General features: G+C 37.1%; 2 protein-coding genes across 2 annotated transcripts in view; one reads left to right on the top strand and one right to left on the bottom strand.

The window, feature by feature from the left end:
* Nucleotides 1-8153: 8153 nt before the first annotated feature.
* Nucleotides 8154-25108, bottom strand: part of LOC133336309 (uncharacterized) — a 424576-nt gene continuing 407621 nt past the window's right edge. The window contains exon 4 of the mRNA XM_061544596.1: nt 8154-8166. The gene's annotated coding sequence lies outside the window, so the exon portion shown is untranslated. The remainder of the gene's footprint in view (nt 8167-25108) is intronic.
* Nucleotides 9871-11531, top strand: LOC133336299 (cyclic GMP-AMP synthase-like receptor 1). Its single transcript, XM_061544582.1, has 3 exons — nt 9871-9925; nt 10432-11174; nt 11250-11531. The coding sequence occupies exons 1-3, from the start codon at nt 9871-9873 to the stop codon at nt 11529-11531; spliced, it is 1080 nt and encodes a 359-aa protein (XP_061400566.1).

The raw sequence follows: 25108 nt of genomic DNA, 5'->3' as shown, positions 1-25108 counted from the left end.
CTGAGAAGATCCTTCAATAGCCTTTGAATGCAATTGAATATCCTGATAGAGAAAAGCAAAACTATAAGTTACCCTAAGGCTCCGATGTTTACCATGATCCTGGTAGTGGTTAGATGTCAATGAAAATGCTATATTGTTGATAAACCTAGTTACATTCGAATTGGGGCACAGAATAAAGTAATGTAAGAAGCGCTGGAAAACCAAACTAGAAGAGAGGAGATTAATAATATTTCTGAGGTCCTGTTATCCGGGTGCCAATTTTCAGATACCTCCCTAATGCTGTTGTTCCTTAACCTACCTTAAGCAATGAAAGAGGGGATCGATACACCGGACCAAATATTGTACAGGCTACAATCGGATCCTTATACCCTCATACCCGAAATGTAGTTACATCATGTACAATTCTGATGCCGGATAATATCAGATTTTGTGTGCCGAGGTCAGGCATCATAGGCAATGAAAAAAATGCCAAATTACTCGCCAGAAGTGTTACAGACCTATATATTATAGAAGTAAACAACTCCAAATATTTTATCGCACGAAGTCTACAAGTGAGGTCATGAGCGAAAAAAATTATGAGTAGACTCAAATGAATATAAGACTAAGCTAATGTTATTGTTTAACAAACAAGAAATGATCAGACTGACACTGGACATATCAGCCTAAAGGAAGCAGCAGATGTGGAGCGAACCGTAGGCACATTTAGCTTTTGCAGCCCTCCGAACGCACTGCTGGGAAAATGACATTATTCACGACCTAAATAAATAGAAAAGGCTGGAAGACTTCAATAGGAACACTAAATTCTTTGAAATCTGAAGACTCGGGTAGGGACACCCAGGACTGTTCTTGTACTGTATTAAAATGGTCATAACCGTCAGGTTGGCTGAGCTTTTGTAGTATTATTTTGATTGTCATCATTGTCAGAAAATACAACCTTCTAAGTCATAACAGACTATCAACCGGATCGTATGATGCAACGACAAATATATTTACAATACTAAAAATCAATTTAAATTGATTCCGCTATTTTGCAGTGAAAACCCTGGCTTGTGTCTAACATCTTCACGCAAAAATTCGTGGGTGATCCTCTTGGTCAAGCCATCTAAATCTTGATAGGGAAAATTAATTAAATTAAAAATCAAGACCTATAAAGGGAAGTGATTATTTCATGGCGGAACATACTTCAGTAGGCTTCCACGGACTTGGTGTTGGAAGACTTCCCACCCGCAAATTTCAAAGTTAGACTGAAAACCAGCTAGCGGTTGGTTTTGAGGTATTCGCTGAAAACGCAGAACGAAGATTCGGACAAGTTGACAGTTTGTCGTGTGATCTTTTTAACATCCTGCTGGAAATGGCCATTCGAAATGCAAAGGTGAACAGAAATGGCGCTCTGTACACGAAACAACACATGTTACTCGCCTACGCCGATGATATCGATATAATGGGTCTGGCAGTAAATGGCGAGAATACCATGCAAGACGTCCATTAGACTCGGACCAACAGTGGAACTTGTGAACTACGGCTTCTAGTCAAAGATTTTATACACCTCGGTACCGCCATAAATAAAACTAATGACATTAATTTTGAAATTCAATTCAAAAACAAGGCCACCTCCCGCCAGACCAAACTCATAATCTTCAAGACGCTTATACCCGTGCTGTTATATGGATCTGAATCATGGTTACTTTCACAAGCAAATGAGGCAGCTCTTGGAGTGTTTGAGAGAAAAATTCTCCGAAAGATCTACGGGCCGATCTGTGGCGTCGAATGAACCACGAGTCCATCGTATGGAGCTGCATCGACTTTGGTGGCAAGGCCATGTTGTGCGAATGAATAAAAATGCCCCAGCTCAAAAGGCAGAAGGGGAAGGCCACAAATTAGAAGGAAAATTGCGCGCAAGATGGGGCCGTCAAAATTTGCTGTATTTTGTTATTTGGTTGGTAATACTAAAGTAATCGACCTTCATATGTGTAAGAATCGAGTTCGCTTTAAAATAATAAGTGTACATTATCCGAAAATACTGGAGGACGTTGGTTAGTAACTATATGACATCAATAAACAATAACTTTAAAAATCAATTATTTTTTAGTGGGGAATTTATGGCATTGTCCCACCGAGGGGTATGACAGGAAGACTGATCCTCATCATTTCCCTTAGTTTTTTGTTGGTATATTCTTTGTCGATTGTGTAAATTCCGATCGCTTCTGAATCGTTGAGGTTTTGGTGTTCGAAAACCATGATTTGGTTAGGAAAAATGTGCATAAATTATGCAAGGTTTGGTTAAGGCTTCCGCGATAGAAAGTTCGCTTGGTTGGATGACATAAGTTCAATAATCGTTAATGAGTTGTACGAGGCGTATACGTAATAACGAATTCATGACACCTCCAAGTATGTATGCGCACAGAGGTGCATCACCGATTGCTGCTTTGAATACGTGATCATTGGCATTGAGTGTATCAATTTTGGATGATTAAGAACCTTATGTCGGGGTAACATTCTTAACCTTCGTTGAGAGGTTGACATTTGAAAAGCATGCTTCTTGATCACAATATTTAAGATAGAGGTTAAACATTTTGTTCATATTGAAAATGGGTTATCCCGTGTTCGGTATTTTAGCCGAATATCTAAATCCAAGGGGCTGTAATTAGGCATTCCGAATTCTTGGAGGGTGAAAACATCTTCTGAGAAATATTTCAATATAGCACCATCTTTAATGTACCGACCTTTTTATCTCTTCTGGTGGCCTTGAGGACATTTTCCAATAAATGTGGTTGTATTTCAAGATTCGAGATTCTTGATGGGCGAAAACGAGTTCGCATTTAAATCTTTGATTCTCCGAGTCCCATATGCGAAATGGGAAATGGCTCTCATGAATCAATATAATTATTATTCTATGGAATTCTGGATCATGTTCATGCATATCATGTCGTTGTGGTCGACCGGCTTGAGTTCTTGTGATACCTGAATTCCCTAATATCTACTTCAAAGGTAACAGCCACTGAAAAAACGGGTAATAAAAAATAACACCTTTTATCGGAAATCCTTTATTTGCAATGACATAGCATTCATTTAAAGAATTTTCTTTAGTGCCAAAATGAAGTCCTCAAAAGTAGAATTATTTCAATGGACAATTAATATTTTTAAATGGACATCGCAATATTTTTTTTTTTAATTACGAACCCTCTCAGGCAGCACTCCTTTTTTGGTCTAACTGTGTACAAACTTATATCAGGTAGCTTATTGGTCTTGACTCAAGATGTTATAACTCATAAATAAAAAATTCAACAGACTTCAAATAAATATCGGTTTTTTCGATTCCTAGTTTCGTATCGAAAAATAGGTCGGATTTAATTCTAGTATCGCCATTTAAGTGCCAGATGAAATTTCAATTGATCCGTTTTCATCGTACTTGTATTTAATTTATAAGTTCACCTATACGAATGAGCAATAGTGTATTTAATTATGGATCATCATTTCATATCCGTTTTGTCGTTGTTGTTGTTGTTATTATCCTGATTTTATTGATTTTGTCTTTGTAAATGACATTTTTCAAAATTATTCAAATGACACCTGTTGATGCTGCTGCATTGCACCAATGACAAATGGACTAAGTCCTCGTAGAGAAATTATACCCTAACGAAAGAGAAATAGAGATAGGAGGATGCTGAAATGACCTCGACACTGAATTTTTGATATAAATTTCGGAAATTTTAGAAAAATAGGGCGTTTTGATGGGTATTACAACTGGGGTATTTCCCAGGGGCGGTGGAGCTCACTAAGAGCTCCGTTTTAGTATCCACCGATTTTTTTTTTGTATTTCCACATGTTGTTTTATTTTCCGTTCAGTCGTCCTCTGCCGCCCTTCTTGGTTGTTGGAGATTGGGTGTGCGGTCTATTGTGGCTGCTAAATGTGGATGGGGGATAGATGTGGCGGCCGGCATAAAAACTGTCAGGAAAGCTGGCTGGCAGGCAGGCAGGCGGCGCGACGGCAGAAGGCTGGCTGGATAGATGGGCAAAAGCGAATGGAGAACACAAAATGGAATTCACAAAAATAACAGCTTCAAACGCGCGCACACACACGCTCAAACGTACATACACACACACAAACCAATGTATATATATAAAAAACAACAACAAAAGCTTGTTAGTGTTGTTGCCATCGTCGATGTCGTCGTCGTTCGTTCGTTCGTTCGAACGGTGTGTTCATCTGTGCGTTTGAGTTTTCGCACAAAGAATGTTTTTTGAACGTCAGTTCAGCGAGACGTAGTCGACGTCGTTCGTTGTTGTTCGTACGGCAGTCTTGTTGGTGTTGTTGTTGCTGGTGGGTATTGCTGTTGATACTCTCACAACTTATCTCCTCTGAGTACAACAACGTAACAGCTACAGTCAGTCAGTCAGGCAGCCTAGCACAGCGGTTTGTTCCCTTCCATTGCAGGCAAAGTGGCAGGCAGTCAGGCCGTGATGTTGTTGCTGTGCTAGCTGCCTGGCGGGTTGGTTGGTTGCTTGAATGGCTGGCTGGATGGATAGATGGAGTAGAGCTGTGACTGCTTTTGGTCGTTGTAGTCGTCGTCGTTGTTGTTGGTCGCCAGCTTTGTCGTGAATGTCGATGGATGAATGTATGTAAGGCAGTGTCGCAGGCAGTCAGCAAAACTGTTTGTGCGAGTGTGTCTGTATGTATGTAAAAATGTGTGTGTGGATGGTTGTCTTGGATGTGATGACTGCTTGCCTGGCTGGCTGATGGTTTTGCTAACGTTGGAAGTATGCAAAGGGAAGGGGCGGAAGGTGGGGGGAGGCTTATGCGGGAGCCCCGTGTAGTTTTCTCTGCATGTTCGTATATACATACATAAAGTGTAGGCTATGTGTACTTGTGTGTGTGTGAGGGAGGAGGTGGTGATACAAACGACGAGGATATTTTTCAGTGAGTGGCATGATTTTAGCACGGTTTTCTCGTTAGTTTGTATGTCGTTCGTTCGCTCGTTTAGTCTGCCTGTCAGTCAGTCGGTCGGTTGGTCGTTCGTTCGGACTGTCGTTGTGTTTTATTGACATTCAATTGTTCACTCGTTCGGTCGTTCATTCTTTCAGTAACTCTGGCTGGCTGGATAGTCGACTGACTATGCGACTGCTGATGCCGCTGACGTTGCTGCTGCTGAAGGTGGTGGTGCTCTCTATGAAAAGAACCACTAGGAAAATAACAACAACGGCAATATATAAGTTCGCTCGTATGTATATATGTATATTATGACATATATGTATGTACAATATCTTGTTGCTGTATTCCATGTATATGTTTGTATGTAACGTACGGTGATAGCTTTGCTCTTGCAAAGATTGGCGACATGCAGTAGGGATGCTTGTGTGTTTAAATGTATAGGTGAGGAACCTAAAGAAAAAAAAAACTAAAATTAAAAAAAGTTGGTAGCACAGTGGTCAATCGAAGGTCAGATCTATTTTAATAAGCAAAAACTTGTCCAGAGATCAACATCATTTCGAATAATGGTTTGATCAGAGCTTCAGTGTCGAAGTCTGGTAGTCAAAACATTGACCTAAAATGATTTTCTTCCTTCAAAATCCCGCAATTTCAAAAAATTCCAGCCTATTGGGTTGCCAAAACATTGACCTATTTTTCACCCTCCAAGAAGTCGCAATACCAAATTTCAGAAAGGTAGAGATTACTCAAAACTCTATTTAGCTATATACTCGTCTTTGACTCCTTATTTCTGTTCCCATATTTACGAACCACTGTTTCAAATTTGACTGGAGAGTAGTTCGTTCGACGTCCTGGCGTGACTGACAGTATCAAATGCCTTTCAAAAATCCAGCGTCACAATAAATATTCTCTGACAATGATTATTCGATTTGAATTCATTTCTGCTAACCACAGAATCTAAAGGAGGCCCCTACGGCTGTAGCTGTAATGATGACCCGAAATTCATTTCTGCTACCCACAGAATCTAAAGGATTCGAATCTGAAATTCTAAACTTTTTTCAATTGTTTTCCCAAACTTAAGGAAAGAATGGCGTTCAGAGGTTATGAAGTCTGGATGTTCAGTAATGGGTATGAAATATAGAGTTGGTCTGACCTCCAATGAAATGAATGATTGCCAAGTTACGTCACTCGTCAGACCTGCATATGACCGTTGAGCTTTGGTAGCAGTGGTAATATCCTCATTCACCGTGCAATATGTTGAGTTATAAATTTGCTCGGCTAGCACCATATCCCTATGATCATGTCATAATTCATGATGGAAATTGAAAATCCCCTAGCACCAGATATTTGTGCCTTCCAAAAGATGATCACTCGGCTATTTAAAGATGGAATATATTAATGTTAAGTACCACAACCTCTGCAGTACAATTATTGACCGCTACCTCAATTCATTCATGCTAAGTAGCCATCATCATTTCTCATACGATACCTCTTTAAAACGTTGTATCCATCACAACTCTGAAGACTGCAAAAGAGTTTCGGTTCTGCAATCGCTGGGACCATTAAACCTATTCGACTTTTAAAATCCACTATCTCAATGTCTTTCCCTCGGAGTTGTATTGCGAAAATGAGGCATCCGAAGTTGTGATAACAATGTGCGGTGTTAGCGGCAGATCGCAGTTGCAGAGTTTGCGGGGATGATACGTAATCTGATGTTTATCAATACGGCTCGCTGGGGTTCTCATTGGTATTGCACGATGCAATGTAGTCCCTTCCGCAATACTCTTGTACCGGCTAAAACCGGAACAAGAACATAACATAGCCGATAATGGCCTATGAGGAGGACAATGGTTCGGGGTTTGCCTCTATTCCGGTTCGCTCCAGACGAATCCCGAGCAAATATTCCGGCTAGTATTCCACGTTAAAAAATACACAAACTTGTATTTGGAGAGTTGTTCTTCTGAGTCAACCCGCTTTATAGAACTGGCTGCCATGGGATTGAGGAAGGGGTGAAACAGAAGAACTAGACCCCGGTCTTAAACGAATTTTGGATCTGAAACCTATATTTTATAAAGGTATATATATAGAGACCATTTAAAACGAATGGGTTTATCTAATCTAAGGTAAGCTCAATTGCTGCCAGCGTCATCCAAAGGCACCATCCACCAACTTTTTATAGTAAACCGAGTGGTTACTATCTCAGTCTCATTTCGGTACGAAATACTGTACTACCTCCGGCTGTTTTTGTACCATGCAACGCAGGGTGTGAAGTGAAGTATTACGTGTGATGCCTTTTCTCAATTGTTACTCGTGCTTCATTTCATGCAAAGTATCATCGCTAGCCTCTAGCAAAGATCACAACCATTGACAATTGGTATAGCAGATGTTGTTTGTCAACAGATGGCAGTGCTATCGTTCGCTCTTATACTTTGTATTTTATACAATATAATTAGGTATTGTTGTGCTCTCATCAAATGAGATAGATATTCCTTGCCGCAAACATCGCTTTTGGTAATGATGGAACTGATGGCGATGTTGTTAAAGAAGCTGTTCGGAGTCATCGAATTGCCTGTTACCCTTCCTCTGTTCAAAGAGTTAGAGGTAGCTCTATTTCTACAATAAGCCATGGTATGCGTCTCAACGTAAATTGAGGGATTGTTGTTGTTACTCGCCCTCCTCCACTTAGATGGACTTGACTGTTGGTGGGTTATTTTGTCGCTTGTTGTGGCCATTTTCATTTTTTAGTTCACATCAATTTCGTAGTCTTCGTCCGCACTACGGCCGCCATCAATGAGTGTGATGGGCAGGCCAGCAAACGTTCTCGTCGACTTTACGGCCGTTGTTTATTATTATGGTTTTGGTTTTATTTTTGCTTTTAGTTTCTTTGCGATTTTTTGTTTTGTTTACCGTGTCTTTGTTTCTTTTTCTTTCTTTTTTGAGCTTTGTTTGTTTGCTACAGAACGCTTTGGCCATCGTTAACGTCTAACTCTGCTGCCTGACATAGCCTGTCTGTCACCACCACAGTCATGGCAGTTCTTGCTGGCGTTATTTGATGTTCTTCTTTTTGTTTTTGTTGTTGTTTAGTTTTCTTCTCAGTACCAACAACTAAGTTGCCTGTTTTTGCGCTCGTCGCAATTCCCCTCCTGACGACTGCCGGCCTGCCGTCCCACCCCATACACAAAATCGTCCCCCAATCGTTTGTGAAATGAACGTTGTCGTCGTTTTTGTTGTTTTTGTTACTAGAAGAGACTCTCGTCCATCTGTCTATTCCTCCTTCGTCTCCTCATGCTCCTCCTTGTATGTGTTGTTGGTTGGCGCTCTCACTGTTTTTCTTCTGTGAGAACAACAAATGTGTGTAAATGCTGCTGTCGCTGCCACTGCTTCTGGTGCTGTTAACGTGTTCGTTCTTGTTTTGTTATTGATGGTGGGCGCTGGCATTGCACTATACCGAGTTTTTGTTGTTGCTGTCGATGTTTTTGTTTTGTGTAACCAGAACAGTTGCCGTTATTATTGTCATCTATTTCATGTGAAACGAGGAGGAGGTATGAGGGGATGAGTAAAGTGCGAGAGAGCCTAGATACGCAGCGGAGAAGCAGCAGAGTATGCCGTCGATAGGTACCATTTATAAAAACACAAAAAACAAACAAGAAGAAGAAGAAGAGGGAACCTATAGGCGATATGATGTCAAATATATAGTTGTTGCAGACTTTCGTTTTTTTAGGTGCCTTAGCTGGGCAGTATGGACGAGGGGGACTATGTGATGGACATAAGCATTTGGTTAATCAAAAAATATATGGAGGTCCTGTGACCTAAAATTTAAACATGTAAAAAGTGACGTTGGACTTATCTTATTCTTACCTACCAACACAAATAAATTCGTATATAGAACAGACCTGTAGGATAGAAATATTTGATCGATACCATCAGGCGAACTGTCATATGGAAAGCATTAAGCACCTCTGTCACCCTACTCTTCATAATGTTCTGGATGAAATAATAAATGAAGTCGTCTGCTCTCAGTGAAGGGTCATAACATGGCGTCTCTCATGTTTCTCACAATACATCTGACACATGTACAAAGACCTGGAGATACCGGCTCGCAATACTGGACTTGAGATTAATACTAAGGCCATGACAATTAACAACACCAGTACAGAAAACAGAAGCAGAAAAGTGGCATTCGATGGACTGCCAAGGTGTATAGAGAAGCTCACACGTGTCCAGGAATATAAGTGTCCAGGATTGAAGCATATAGAAAATCGATTGTGATATGGGACAGGGAACCAACCTGGCTTGTGTCTAACACAATCATAATATTCTGGCCCATAGTTTCGAACTCGAGCATAGCTTTCAAAGAGATTTATTAATTTTCAAAATGGTTGAGGGGAAGGTACCATATTGAGTGCCCCAATAGGCCACATCTTGGGATTTATTGAATAAACAAGCAAATTAATCGACTCCTTTCAGATATTACCAAAATTTCCCATTTTAAAAGGATTTTTCAACTGAAGATCGGCTTTTTAAGAGAAATTCTTCTTTTAGACGATCGTCTATTTTATGGAACAAAACCAATTAAAACCTATCTATGGAATACCTCCTCACATACTACTAGAGAAAACATCTTGAGATCTTCTGAGACTTGCTAGACTATAAGCTCTTCAGCCCTTCTATAGATAAAACCGATAAAAAATTAAACCGCTTAACAAGTTGGCGACAATTCGAATTTTCAATTCGCTTCAGCCTTCCTAAATATCAAATTTTCCATCTATTTAATACATTTTTATTTTTTATAATTTCAGTTTGAAAATAGCAGCAATCCATTCAATATGACGATTTATGATCAACACTTACAATATATTGACTCTTGCATCAATCTAAACAAATCTGATCGGGAGCTGTATACAGATACATTTTTCGACGTCATTTATACTTTGGTCGTAGAAATGGAATGTATTGATAAGGTTTTTAAACGGCTACACCGAGGCGAGGAGTTATTTGGTAAGTTTTAATATATTGTTACGGATGTACGGAATTGAAACCGACCGTCAGTAACGTTTAGCTTTGAAATAAATTGGTGCCAATAAAGCATTGTAGTCATCGTAATCGGTAAGGATCTGTGTTTTATTTGATACAGAATATCGGGGAATAAAACAACATCTACATGGGGTAAGGATAAACCCATAAACTTAACAATATATAGTATACACATTAGGGCGGGTCAATTTTTTTGTCGATTAAATCCAGCCGCTAGGATGATTCTATAGACAATTCTAAGCAATTTGGTGAAGGAACCATAGGTCTATCTCGATTTTCGAGTCTCCCACTTTTCAAAAAAATATATATATATATTTCCCTATAACGTCATTTTGATTCAAAAATACACGTAGATTTTTTAAAGAATTATTACTCAGATTTTTGAACAATTTTTTCTTACATTTGTAGATTTTTCTAATTCTATTTCTTTGCTATTTATGTGCGTGTTTATATGTTTCTGTTCGTTGCAGGTAGCTACAGTAATGGCGTTCGTCTCTTATCTCCTAGCGAATTTGACATATTTATTGTTCTCAAATTTCCATTTGCATTAAATGCCCGCCCGGATAGCTCTCGTCCCGGTTTTGTACATTTCCCAATGACCACAACAATGAACACCATTCGAAATGACTACAATAATAGGGAATTGTACGATTTGCTGGAACAAATTGTTGATTGGCGAACCGGATGTCTTAGTACAGCAGCTTTCAAAGAATGGATGTTCGATTTGATCGAACAGGCTGTAGAACGTTGCAAAGGGTATTTCTTCGATAAAGGTTTATCAGTTGTCTTCCAGAGACATGCGGTGGCCTTTAATCTATACATAAAGGATCTTAATTATCAAGATGTATACATTTCAATTGATGTTGTGCCCGCTATAAAGCTGGGCAAACACAGTTGGATGCAAGTTCGTTACGATGCCACTGCATATGATGACAGTGATTTTTGTAATTTTATGGCTGTTGCTAAACGAGGATCATATCGACCGCGTCGGACTTTTGCATGCACCTTTATGATGGTTAATCCAACTTCCGAACAAAATATTTTATGGGATAAACAAAATCTGAAGCCCGTTATGCGTCTACTTAAGTCGTTGCGGGATAAATTGGAATTGAATCGCCTGAAAAGTTGTTTTATAACCCATCTACTGTTATGGGAAGTGGACAAACAACCGTTGGAATTCTGGCGGAAGCCAATCGGATATTTATTTACTTATGTAAGTAGTGCCATCAAATTAAAAATAATGTTAAATTTCCAAATTTATTTATTGTTATTGTTTTTTTTCTTCTAGATGTTATGGCAACTCTGCAATTGTTTCAATAACGGCAAACTCTCATATTTTTGGCATAGTGGATGTAATCTGTTGGATATTCTAAAGCCCCATCAAAAACGCAGATATACACAGGAATTAAACGATGCATATCGAACAATGAAAACATTCTTAGAACGACCAAATTTGTCATATGATACTGTAGAATCATTTTTTGATGTACCTTATGAAACGGACTATGATTCGGAAACGGAATATGAAGATGATTCGGAAACAGACTATGACTACTACGACACTGAATAGTATTGCTTTGATTTGTAATAATACATTAAAAATATATATATGTACAATCTATATATGCATGTAATGAATTATTTTCAATATAAAAAAAATAAAACAATAAAATTCGTAACTAGTTTATCTTCAGCAGGTGGGGGGTTAGGAAGTGTATATAAAAAATTGTTATTTTTTTATTAACCTAATAAGCTAATAAAAGAATAATATAGACCCCAATGCGTGGATGGGCATTTAAACGATTTTTTCTTAGCCTCCATGTACCTCTAAGAGTATACTTTTAAATATGTAGTTTTTAAAATGTAGTTTTTAATATGTAGTTTTTAACTATATGTGGACCGATAAGCTGGGATTTTTTTGAAAAGAAAAATGTCAACCCTCTATTGATCCATAATAGTAGATTTTTTTTTTAAAGGTATTTTCTTATGAAATGTTTTTCAGTCATCTATGGACCCAAAAGCGTAGTTTTTTAAATGAATTTTTCTATAGATTCTAGAATAGTGGATTTTTTCAATCATCTATAGATCTATAAGCATACAGTTTTTGAGAATTTTCTAGGAACCCATAGGTGTGAAGTATTTTCTTAAATCACCTATAGACCCATAATCATAGATTTTTTGATGTATTTTTTTTTTTTTTTGTTTTGTTCAACCATCTATAAACACAATCGTAGATTTTTACTCCCTCTATACACCTGTAAGTGTATATTTTATTTTTTTAAATATCTATGGATCCATACGCTTGGATTTTTGTAAGTGTTCTTTTTCGACCACCCTTTTAAGTTTTTTTTAATCGTGTATAGACCAATCAGCGGGGTTTTTTAATTCCTTTAAATAATTCATAACTGAGGATTTTTTGAAGAAATTTTCTACCACCTATATACGAGATAAGCGAGATTTTATATCAAATAAAGAATATTTCTTCATTCTCTATTGACCTGTTTTTCACCATTTATAGACTCGTTAATGTGAATTTTATTTTTTTTTTTCAACAGCTCCTCTTTCTTACCGTGGCACTTTTGAGCCGCTATATATTAACCGATCTTTATCAAAACAGTCATGCTTATTCTTTGGCCAGATTCCCTTCTCCATGTAAAATGTCTTTTTCATTAAATTTTTTTGGAGCTTAACATGGACCAATTTTAAAATTTTGGTTTTCAAGATTATTAAATAAAAGTTTGCAAAAAATATCACATGATGTGATCCAGATTCACGAAGCTCTCAATATCATTCTCTCTGATTAAAAAGAGAGAGAGAGTGCGAGAAGCTGCCTTTTCATTTTAGTGAATCTATCATTTGAACCACCAAATCGTTTTGGATTTTTTTTGTGAAAATTTTAAATATTTTAAAACTAATTTTTTATTCGCTGTGGAATTGTGGAGAATATTTTCCTGAATCAGAAAGTGTAAGTTTTCATATCAGTTTGTGTTTTTGTTGTTTAACATAAGAAATATCTGTAGGCAAACTGAAGCTCAGCGAGTATGACATCCTTATAATCTAGTGATCTCAGCGGTCTTTATCGACATTAGGATGATTTAATCAAGCTACAGAAGATTAGAGAATCTGTAAAAACAGCTGGAGCTCAGGTGATAATTGTACGGCATTCTTATTGTTAGATGAAGCTCAATAAGTCTTTTTGGTAGGCTGGACCTCAAAAGTCAAGTGTTACAAAACACTCCCAGCCTGAAACTAGGATTTTTTTCTGGGCATCAGATATGCAAGAATATATTCATTATGGGGTCTGCGTTGAACATTTCTTTCACCTTTTAGGGCCTTTAAATTATAGTAATAAATGTTGATTTTGCTTGCATACTTTGGAAATGAGCTGCAGGCTTTTAGCGCCGATGCCGTTAGCGATGTTTTAATTTTTTTAACACATGGTAACTGAATTATCAAGAAGTAATTTCCTCCAAATATTGGAAGCCTTTTTAGTATACATTTTCCATTTCATTTTCCTTGGGAATACCTATTAAAATTCCGAAGGTGCTATTTTGGATCTCCTGCATCTTTTAACAGCGTTATTTTTGCCGTTTTGATTTCAACTTCATTTCAATGACATAATCTTTGAATGAAATTCCCAATAATTTCTCATACAGATATTCCAATTTCATTTAGGTTTTACAAAATGTCGCCTTTTGAAGAACACTTACGTGATATTGATAATGCTCTGGCCCCAAATCTCAACGAACGTAATAACCATGTTAAATTTCAGCAAAAGGTAACAACCTGGTTACTTGAAGAAATGCGTAAAATTGACACAGTTTTTGACAAGCTGTGTGTCGGTCTATCACCATACGGTAAGTGATACACAATATCCAAATAATATATTTCGCCTAAGTTATTTGCATTTCTCTTTCCCTAGTCGGTAACAGCGATTGGAATGGCGATTTCAAAACTAATGAATTTGAAATTTTTTGCATACTGGAATTTCCATTCCCCATGCAACTGGGCTTGGATAATGATCGTCGTGGATTTATACATCTTGATATGTACGATGTACTCAATCAATTGGCTGTCGCCGATTCACGTTGCACGGACATCTTCATAGTGCTTAGCAATTTGGTTGATTCGAAAACGGCCTATCTTAAACGGGAATCTCTACACCTTTGGATATGTCAAATTATTAATAAGACATTGATGACATCGGGACATAAATTTCCCTATGAAATAATGTACAAACGATTCGGTGATACACACATGCTAACCGTCTACGAACGTTCGAATCAAGTGCGTATGATGGGCATAGATTTTCGTCCAGTTATCGCATTTGGCAAAGTTGATTGGATGAAAAAGCATTCAAAGACCATGTATAAAGTTGATTATTACTACAGTTGTCAAGCGCAGCCGATAGAATCGGTAATTGTAAGGCCTCAACGTACCCACGAGTATACCTTTCTTATGACAAATCCAATGGCCGAGCATGAATTGTTGTGGTCAAGGGAACAGCTGAAATCGGTGTTTCGTTTGCTGTGTTCGCTGCGCGATAAACATGGCTTACATGAACTTCGCGATTATATGCTAACGAATGCAATGTTATGGATGGTAAAAAAGGCGGGAGTGAAATTTGTAAATGGTTCCCTGGAAACTATACTAAATTATGTAAGTATTTGTATAATCATATTTTTTTTATTAAAATTTGTGTTATTTTTTCTATTTAATAATACCATTATTTAGAAGAGTCAGGGATCCTTTTCGATTCTTAAGAAAGTTGATAAGACTATTCAATCTAAATAACATAAAATATAGAGTTTTTGGTGCCTATAACACCTCCTAGAGATCTGTTCTTTAAATAAATGATTTTACCAAGCCTGTCTGCTTAAATCCAAAGAGAGAGAGAGAAACATCGCAATATAAAAGATGAAACTATTAAACATTGCACTTAGTTAGCTACTTCTCCTAGGATGTTTGGTATTAAAAATTGGTTATACCGCTCCACGTTTTGGTATAAGTTAATGGTATCCACCATTTTTGGTTATTTTGAAGTTATATTGACATGTTTTTTTTTTTAACGAAATGACTATATTTTTATATTTTCAATTCTCATTGGATGGTAAATCTTTTTAACTAAAAATAATTAATATTGGTCCAGCCCTCATATAATGGTACCCGCCTAATTTTCCTTGTTTTGAAAATTTGAGACACATTTTCAACCGAATGGGCTGAAATTTGATATTTTGGGTTCGCATTGGGTAGAAAATCTCTATATCAAAAATTAACAATATCGGTCCACATTCTGGTATAGTCCACATATAAGGGTACTCCCTAATTTTCTTTTTTTTTTTTTTTTGAGGATTTTCGGCACATTATTCAACCGATTTGGCTGAAATTTGGTAAGTTGGTTTCTCATTAGGTTGGAAAATTTTCCACCAAAAATGATCAATATCGGTTCACTTTTTGGTATAGCTCCCATATAACGGTAGCCCCAATATTCGGCAATTTGAAGATTTCCTGAAAGTTTTTCAACCGATTGTACTCTAATTTTAGATTTTGGCTTCTAATTGGGTAGTAAATCTTCATACCAATTATTATAAATATCGGCCCACATTTCGATATAGTCGCCGTATAGGGATACCCGCTAATTTTCGTTATTTGGTATAGTCCCCATACAACGGTACAAACAACGATTTGGTATTTGAGGATTTACGGCACGGATTGGCAACAATAACACCTTTTAAAACAAAAAAATCTCTGGAGTACCCTGGGCCTCTATTACGCTATTTTAATGTTTTTCCCTGCAGTTTTATTTCCTGAACTCCGGCTCACAAATTCAATCAAATTCAAATTCAGTGCACAAATTCTAATAATGGACCGTATTCTTTTTTATTTTAGATGTTAACCGCCCTTTGTATGAACTTTTGCGATCGTAACTTACCATCGTTTTGGATTGAAAACTGTAATCTATTACAAGTCATTGAGGATGAAGATATTGAATCGTATGAAGAAACATTAGAGCTCATTTGTAATCAACTGAGCACATATCCAAAACAGTCAAAATTATCCTTTGGACGTACGGCGGATTATTTCTTCATCAAAAAGAAATGTTGAAGTCATTAATGGTTAATATTAGTTTTTTTTTTAATTTTTTGAATATTTTATGAAAATAGTTTTAGTTTATTTCTATGAATAATTGAACTTTAGTTTATGTTCTTTTTAAGTTTTAGTTTCATATCTTGAATTGAATTCAAATTTTTATACATTTTAGAAATGTAAAATATCTTGAATATAATTTTATAATATTATAAAATCATTTTTGTATATATTTTTATTTAGAAGAAATTGTCCTTGACCAATTGCATTTGAATGGGACCTAATGAAAGACACCTATTATTAATTCATTTGGAGTCAAATGATTTGAAACACATATGCAATTTTTGAGATCTGAAGCTACTCTTTTTTTATAAATAAGTCATTTAAAAATTCGTCTTTGCTAAAACCATAATAACCTATCATCTCCCTCCCTCTTTCATTTGTGTTTTTGATATGTTTGTTGTGGTTAGACCACACAAACGGATAACACCACTAGCCACAAAATGCAAGTCCCCTCTCTTCCCCCTTAAACACAATGATTATCGGCATTATTTGTATCTGCATGCCACATTTGTTGTACCTTTTTGTCATCTTTGAAAACAGGAAACAAATTGTTTTGAATAATAAAAAAAAACAACAATCCGATCCCTTGATACAAATACCCGAGCTACTAATGTTAAGCGATCTTATTTATATGTCATTCATTCACGGCATTGTGACCAAAACCAAAATGTGAAATGTTATAAAATGTGTGTCTATCTGTCAGTGTGTGTTTGCCTTCTTGTCTTTTAAGCCACATCTTATGTCATTCATGAAAAAAGAAATCAACAACAACAATCAGAACACAAAACGCATGCAAATAAAAAAAATGTAACACGAAACAACAACAATAAAAGAGGAAGAGGCGTTGAAAACCATACGTAATCGATATTTGCAACGACAACAACAACTATAACGAATGCAAGCCATTGATGGCTGTTGTTGTTTTTTTACACATTCACCGATACTCGATTTCTTTTTCTTGTTGTTGTTTTACCTCAGATAGGATCACCATCATAGCATGTCAGGGAAATTTTGCAGCGGCAACAGGCCCCTCCCGTGAATAAAAATAATGCCTACAAAGAGAAGACAGTGGAATAGGTTTAGATTTTGAAATTTTCTGATTCGAATATAGAATAAACTTTCAAAGGGGGGTTTATATAGATGGAAAAACTTTCAATAGAGGTCTTCTAAGGATGGACGACTTTCCAAGAAGATCGTTAATAAATAAAAGTCTGCAGGAATGTTTTTTAAGGTCAAAATCGGAACAATTTTTTTAGCAGAAAGTTGTGAGTATAGGTCTATGTTTTGACAAAGTTTCTGTTTTTTTGGTCCTAGGCCTATTTCCAGCATTTTTCCTATCGAATTCATCTTGAAGAGTCATCTTTAAAAAGTCTCTTCTATAAAGACTTCCTTAAGCACATCAATTGAAACGCTCATTAGCTCGTAGAACTTCATTCAGTTCGTCTATAACGAATTTCTCCAGCTCTAAATCTCCAGTCTATGAGGACTCCCGGCGAAAGATGTCTTCATAGACAACGCATCCCGTTTAGATGATCAGTTCGTCTAAAAATATTGAAATGTTGTGGGGGTCTTCGGTCAACAGAAGTAACGTACAAAGTTCTTCCGTTTATAAAAGGTCCTTAAGTGGTAGATTGAATCCCCTTACAAAGGTGGTTTTATACAAAATGTTTCTTCGGAGGTATTTTCGAGACAGTGCATTTTTAAAGGGTCTTCTATAAAGTATTGAAGAGTATTTTGGCATTCGTTCGATGAATCTTCCTTAAACATATCTTGAATAGCCTTCTACCAAATGAAAACAATTTGAGCTTCAGTTTGTCGATAACGTCTCCTTTATAATCAGGCCGCCTTCCTGTAAACATATGCCTATGTAGAGACTTCCTTCACATATTTTAAAGAGAGTTCCTTTAACTCGTCTATGGCGACTCACCACACCTTTTCTATAGAGATTCAATTTATTTTGTCTAATCCTACATTTTGTCAAAAGAGGTTAACTTCGGCTATAAAGACTTTCTTCGGGCCGTCTATAACTCTCTTCACTTCGTTTGTAAAAATATTTTCGGCTCGTCTATAAAGACTCTCGACTATAGAGACTCCCTACAGCTCATCTATAGAGACTCCCTACAGCTCGTCTATAGAGACTCCCTACAGCTCGTCTATAGAGACTCCCTACAGCTAGTCTATAGAGACTCCCTACAGCTAGTCTATAGAGACTCCCTACAGCTCGTCTATAGAGACTCCCTACAGCTCGTCTATAGAGACTCCCTACAGCTCGTCTATAGAGACTCCCTACAGCTCGTCTATAGAGACTCCCTACAGCTCGTCTATAGTGACTCCCTACAGCTCGTCTATAGTGACTCCCTACAGCTCGTTTATAGAGACTCCCTACAGCTCGTCTATAGAGACTCCCTACAGCTCGTCTGCAGAGACTACTTTCAGCTCGTCTATAGAGACTCCCTTCAGCTCCTCTATAAAGGCTCCCTTCAGCTCGTCTATAGTGACTCACTTCAGCACGTCTATAGAGACTCCCTTAAGCTCGACTATAGAGAGTCCTTCAGTTCTTCTATAAAGACTTCCTTCAGCTCGTCTATAAGGACTCCCTTTAGCTCGTCTATAAGGACTCCGTTTAGTTCGTCTATAAAGACTCTCTTCGGCTCGTCTTTAAAGACTTGACTCTATATGACTATAAAGAATCTCTACTGGCCCTCTATAAAGACTCCATTCAGTTCCTTTATAAAGGCCCCCTTCAGCATCCTTAAAAAAAAACTCCGATATATTCTTCAAATGCTACTCTTTAGAACGACATACTGGTGACTATCTGGCATAGTCACCAGTATGTCGTCTGTCTGTAGAAGAACAACTTCTATAAATGAGCGAAGAATCTGCTAGAAAATATTTCATTAATATCAGATCCTGATCTTTAACCACTTTTCCCCTTTTTATTTCTTTTTGCAGTTCCACTGTGACGATGACAATTATTTGCTGTGAGGACAATAATCGCATTAAATTGCGAAAGCAAAGCAAATCGCCCGTCGTACCAAATCGAAAAGAGGAAGAATAATGAGTGGCGGTATAAAATGGTTAGTGGGTTCTACTGCAATGCCAACGACAAACAACAACAATAATAACAAGAACACTATTTACAGGTACAATGACTACTAATAATGGTCAGGTAACCAGTCAGCCAGCCAGATAGCCAGTCATCCGCAAATGCTATCCATACATTGTTGAATTGAAAACGAAACGTTCGCTGGAAGAACGCACATCGAACGCCGGACAACATTAAATGACCAAAAAGGAGGGAACAAGAAGTGGTAGCTGTTCAACAACTTGTTCCACGGCAAATGCACACAGAAGAAGGTAAGCGGTTAAGCTATCATTCCCTTTATTGTTCGTTTTTAAATGCCCACATGGGCCAATGTGGTCATTATCAAGTTCCGCTCTTGAAGTGCGTGTGTCCAGGCTTAAGGAGTAATTAAAGTACACAAGCACACACACACTCACATATTTACACATTCATGCAAGCTAACAATTGTCGTGGAACGAAGGTAGAGGAAAAATTGTCATGCAAAGGAATCCGAATCTGAAATAATGTGTGTTGTAAATTGATAGGGTAGGCTTGGCGGTTGTTGCTTCCCGAAATGATTGTCAGCGGTCTATAGGTCTGCACTGCAAAAAGAAGGGATTTCAGGTTCGTTTTTTTGGGAGGGCCATGATTTAAATAAAAAAAGCTGATTACTAAGTACTCCGCAACAACAACAAATAAGTTTTCTGTTTAGTATTAAAGACCTCCCTGCCATGCACTTCTTCTTCGATGTTTTTTTATTGACAGTTAACAATTCATCGATGTTGTTGTTGTAGCAGTCCTATTGCTTTTACACAATGGGCATCGTTGTTGTTATTGTTGATTTTGTTGTTTCGAAACATTTGAATAAAGCCATTTGGAATTACCAACAACGGAAATTGTCATCACTTGGTAGTCATGAACTTTTGCAGACATTAAACTTCTAATAATACCCATTATTGTTGTTGTTGTACAACAATTTGTTGACTAAGCCCTGCTGTCTACCGGGTTTTAGCATTAGCAATGTGTCTTCTCTTTCCCAAAGTCCAGTGAATTAATATGAAGATTAATCAATTGCCGTTGTCTAAGCTGACGAGGTGGGAACACCTGCGAAGATTATTCGATTATTACACACATGCATACATGTACAAAAGGGCCTTCTTGGAATACATATATTCAAATATATTCTCTAAAAATTGAAGGTACCTCAAGAGGAGCCATTTAAAGACCGTCATCAGGGCATATCAGGACATCCTCAAATCAAGAGATTGCCAAGAAAAATTGTTAGCGTATGCCCATGTTTTTTCATAGATTCCATATAAAGGTCCATGTTTGTTGAAGGTCCTGGACAAAATTTTCAACATGAGTGCCGACATAGTATAATATTCGTGTTCTTATACAATCAGTTTCCTACTACAATTACGATCCATGTAAAAATCCCAAGCGATTTTAGATATGTAGATAAGGAGTTATCTAGAAGCCCACTAGAGATAGAGGACACAATAGGTTCATTAGAGATACTCACGAAGTCAATTATAGGTAGAAGACCCTTCTACAGGTAGAGAACCACTCAACAAGTTCTGTATATAATAGACGACCCTTGTATAGGCAGATATCCGCTCATGAAGTTCAGCATAGATAGTGAAATAGAAAGTCTTCTGGATTCCTTTATATAGAGTACCTTCATTTTTTTGGTAGAAGTTCAGTAAAGCTGGAGGACCCTTCTAGAGGCAGAGAGTCACTGAAGAAGTCCTTCCTCCCCTTTAGAAGATTTATTATCGATAGAAGACTCTACATAACGACTTCCATAGATAGAAAAAAAACTTCAAGAGGACTTTCACATAATTCTTCAGGAAACTTCTTCAGAAAAATGACCCTTCAATAATGATGTCCCATTAAAAAAGAAGAAGACTCTACATAACGACTTCCATAGATAGAAAAAAAAACTTCAAGAGGACTTTCACATAATTCTTCAGGAAACTTCTTCAGAAAAATGACCCTTCAATAATGATGTCCCATTAAAAAAAGACTTCCATATGCAGAAGACCCTTTAAAGAGGTATTCACAAATAAAAGGGTATTGTACTATAAGAAGCCTCTTGAGGAGATTTTCTTTAGATAGAAGTCTTTCTAAAGAACTTTCAAGAATAAGAAACTCGTCCAGAGGTCTTATATAAATTGAAAATCGTCAAGAGGACATTCTATAGGTGAATAAATGACTCTTCAGGAGACTTCTACAAATAGAAAACCCTTAAAGAAATATAGAGGTCAGGAGGTCTTCTTCTATATTTAGTCCTCTTTCTTCTAGATGAAAGACCCTCCAAAAGATATTTTATTATAAGAAGTCCCTTCGTGATGTTTTCAATGAATATAATAGTTTTCAATAAATAGAAGGCTCCATACGAGATCATCTTCTTCACGAGATAACGATTGAAGTCCCTTTAAAGACTTTTTCATAGATGGAAGATATCTTTATAATAGAAGACTTTTCCCGAGTTCTCCTTTATAATAGGCCCATCAAAAGTCATTTTTGTACAAATTTTTCAAAAAAAATTAGAAAAATATCAGAAGGTATTCGATAAACGGAAGTTCCCTAAAGAGGCCTTCCAAGGATAAAGTTATATTCAAAAGGTATTAAGATTCAATTCACTCTCTTTTTAAGTCTCCTTCCCGATCATCTGTAAATAATTCTTTCACCCCTATAAAGACTCCCTTTAGTTCTATTCGTCTATAAACAGTCCCTTCAGACATCCTTTAAAAAACCCTCACTTTGCCTATAAAAGTGTATAAAGACTTCCTTCTGCTCGTTTATATAAAGAAAGCCTCTAGTTAGTCTATAAAAATTTACTTCACCTCGCAATTTAAGACTTCCTTCAGACACCCCCACATCGTATATAAAGATACCCTCCAGACATCTCTTAGTTCGTCTATAAATACACCCTCCAGTTCGTTTATTATGACTCTCTCCAGCTCGTCTGTAAATAGACCCTCCACATGGTATTTAAAGACGCGCGTAAATAAAAACACTATCCAGTACGTCTATTAAAACTCTCTCAAGCCGTCTCTAAGGACCCCCAGTCCGTCTATAAAGTCTACCTTTACCTCCTTAAAACTGCCTTCAACTCGTCTGTAAAGACTCCCTCCAGCTCTTCTCGTTCATCTGGGGAATTCTTCAGCTCGTCTATGAAGAATTCCCCAGATCGTGTATAAAGACTCCCTCCACCTCATCTATAATGACTCTCTTAGGTCATCAATAAAGACTCCCTTCAGCTCGTCTATAAAAACGCCCTTTCAGCTCTTCTATGAATCCTCCTTCTAGTTCGTTTTTACATACTCCATCCGCTCGTTTATTAACGAGCAAGTCTGCTACGAAGTTTCCCTCGGGCTCGTTTTTAAAAACTCCCTTCAGTTCAGTTCACATATGGAGCAAGGTCCTTTTACAACATTTTAGTGAAAAATCATTCAACATTTGTTCCTCCAAAATCTTTAAAATTTACTACACACCCATACTCACACTCACCGAAAAAAACATTTGTTTTGTTTACTTTCCTATTTTTTTTTTTTTGAATAAATTTACCCTGACTTTAGGATAAAAATTACGTTAAAACCAAGGTAGAGGTCGTTCTAAAAATTTTGAAAATTCTCGGAATTTTTCTTAAAAGGCCTTCCTTAGATAAAAAGTACAAAAACACCCTCACTTCAACACCCACTTCCATGACTCCCTCCAGCTCGCCTATAATAGAAGAATCTATATAAGGACTATATCTATATAAGGAATTTATATAAGGACTTCAGTTCGTCTATTAAAAATCCCCTCAAGTCTGCTATGAAGTTAATATTTGAATCAAGGTCCTTTTACAAAATTTTATTGAAATATCATTCAACAGTTGTTCCTGAAAAATCTTTAAAATTTACTACACATCCACACACACATACTCCGGAAAAAACATTTGTTTTGTTTACTTTTTTATGTTTTTGAATAAATTTACCCAGACTTGAGAATAAAAATTACGTTGAAACCAAACCAAAGCAACCCAAAAAAAAAAAAAAAAAAAAAAAAAAAAAAAATCCATACCATTTGATATTGAAAAACTTTGCAGACATTGCTGTCATTGTCATTTAGATGCTGCTTTTGTATTTCTTAAGATAACAAACGAAGTTCTGCCTTTTTATGATAATGACGATGATGATGTCGAGATGCAACACCTCTACACCCTGCTCAGGAGCCTGGGTATTGTTTCAAATTTGCTGATGTTAGTCAAATGTGCGTTGCTTCTTTTGTTCCCTCTGCTGTTCGTTCTTTTTTTTTGAAAGCTGTCTATAGATGGAGGTAACAAAGTTTCCAGATCTCACAAACAATTGATATCATCATCTTCGGATGCAATGGTGCTGCAAATATGAATAGTAACTGCAGAAGGACATGTCAGGCAGTTATATGAGAACTTTATTAACAAATAAGGGAAGTATTTAATTAAATTTAAAATAAATTGATTTAAAAAATAAATAGAAAAAAACCTTTCAGCATAGATACTCCTCCTTTTATAAATACACCTTTCAGTTCGCATATAAAGACTCCCTTCAGCTCGTCTTTAAAGTGTCGATCCAGCTCATTCAGTTCGTCCATAAATACTCCCTCCAACTCGTCTATAAAGACTCCTTCCAGTTGCCTCCCTCCAGTTCGCCTTTCAAGACTGCCTCCTGCTCGTCGTTCAAGGCTACCTTCCGATCATTATTAAAGACTTCCTTTAGGTCGTCTATAAGGAATCCTTTCAGCTCGTCTATAAAGATTACCTTCAGCTCGTCTTTAAAGACTCTTCAGCTCGCCAATAAAGACTCCCTTCAGCTCGCCTATAAAGACTCCATTCAGCTCGCCTATAGAGGCTCTCTTTAGCTCGTCTATAGAGACTGCCTTCAGCTCCTCTATAAAGACTTCCTTCTGCTCGTCTACAGAGACGGTTTTCAGCATGTCTACAGAGACTCCCTTCAGCTCCACTATAGAGACTCCCTTCAGCTCGTCTATGGAGACTTCCTTCAGCTCGTCTATGGAGACTTCCTTCAGCTCATCTATAAAGACTCCCTTCAACTCGTCAACAAAGACTACCTTCAGCCCGTCTATAAAGATTCACTACAGATATTTTTGAGCTTTAAATTAAGTCCCTAAAAATCCCATTACAGTATCTTTAATGAACAATGACCTTCAATAAAAACTGTCTATGAATTTTGATGGATTCGCTATTGCGGAATTCTATTTCTTTCATTCGATACGAAGCAGACAAAGGATTTAAAAATAAATTGTTGTGTAGTTTTTATGGAACTGCAAACAGGACATTGTCGTCGGGCTCCTAACAAATATGCGGGTTGTGTATGACAATATTTTAATATTCCAACATGTGTGAGTGTGTGTGTGCTCGTCTGTCTGGCTGTATATGTTGACCAACCGCAACACAATGACGACGATTTATGATGAGTTTTGAATTTTTCAAATCCCTAAATTTACAACCAAATTAAGAGGATATGTTTATGTCACTCCCTCTCTCTTCATCACTCTCTCTGCTTCCCAATTTGTTTGTGTGTGTGTGTGTGTTGGAATATCCTTTTTCATAGCTTCAAAATGACACAAAAGCACTTAAATTATTATCCATTTCTATATTCTAAATTTCGCTGAGCATTTCCAAAAATGCACAGGGACATTAAACTGTTTGGAATGTAGACAAGATACTACGAACAGATCCGACCCGACCAGACGCGGCAAACGGCTAACAATGACAAAGAGAACAAGAACACGACACAAAAGGAAAAGTGCAACGAATTTCACCCAAGAAACTTTGATACCAGCAACACAACAACAATAACTATACAAACAAACAAAGAAGGACCAATGCCTTGGCTCACCAAAAAAAAAGTTCAAAATCCTTGACGTCGAAGTTTTTTATGAAA

The sequence above is a fragment of the Musca vetustissima genome, unplaced genomic scaffold (genome assembly GCF_032173495.1).
Source record: "Musca vetustissima isolate MV318-11 ecotype Yass unplaced genomic scaffold, APGP_CSIRO_Mvet_v1 utg2253, whole genome shotgun sequence".
Taxonomy (NCBI): domain Eukaryota; kingdom Metazoa; phylum Arthropoda; class Insecta; order Diptera; family Muscidae; genus Musca; species Musca vetustissima.
Note: the sequence above shows the minus strand (reverse complement) of the source record. Positions and strands in the feature narration are given on the sequence as shown.

What these genes read in the sequence shown, in the direction of transcription:
- LOC133336299 (XM_061544582.1), top strand. Translation starts at nt 9,871, where the DNA reads ATGGAATGTATTGATAAGGTTTTTAAACGGCTACACCGAGGCGAGGAG. An exon ending in CCGAGGCGAGGAGTTATTTG is followed by an intron (nt 9,926 to 10,431) that starts GTAAGTTTTAAT and finishes TGTTCGTTGCAG; the next exon opens with GTAGCTACAGTAATGGCGTT. An exon ending in TCGGATATTTATTTACTTAT is followed by an intron (nt 11,175 to 11,249) that starts GTAAGTAGTGCC and finishes TTTTTCTTCTAG; the next exon opens with ATGTTATGGCAACTCTGCAA.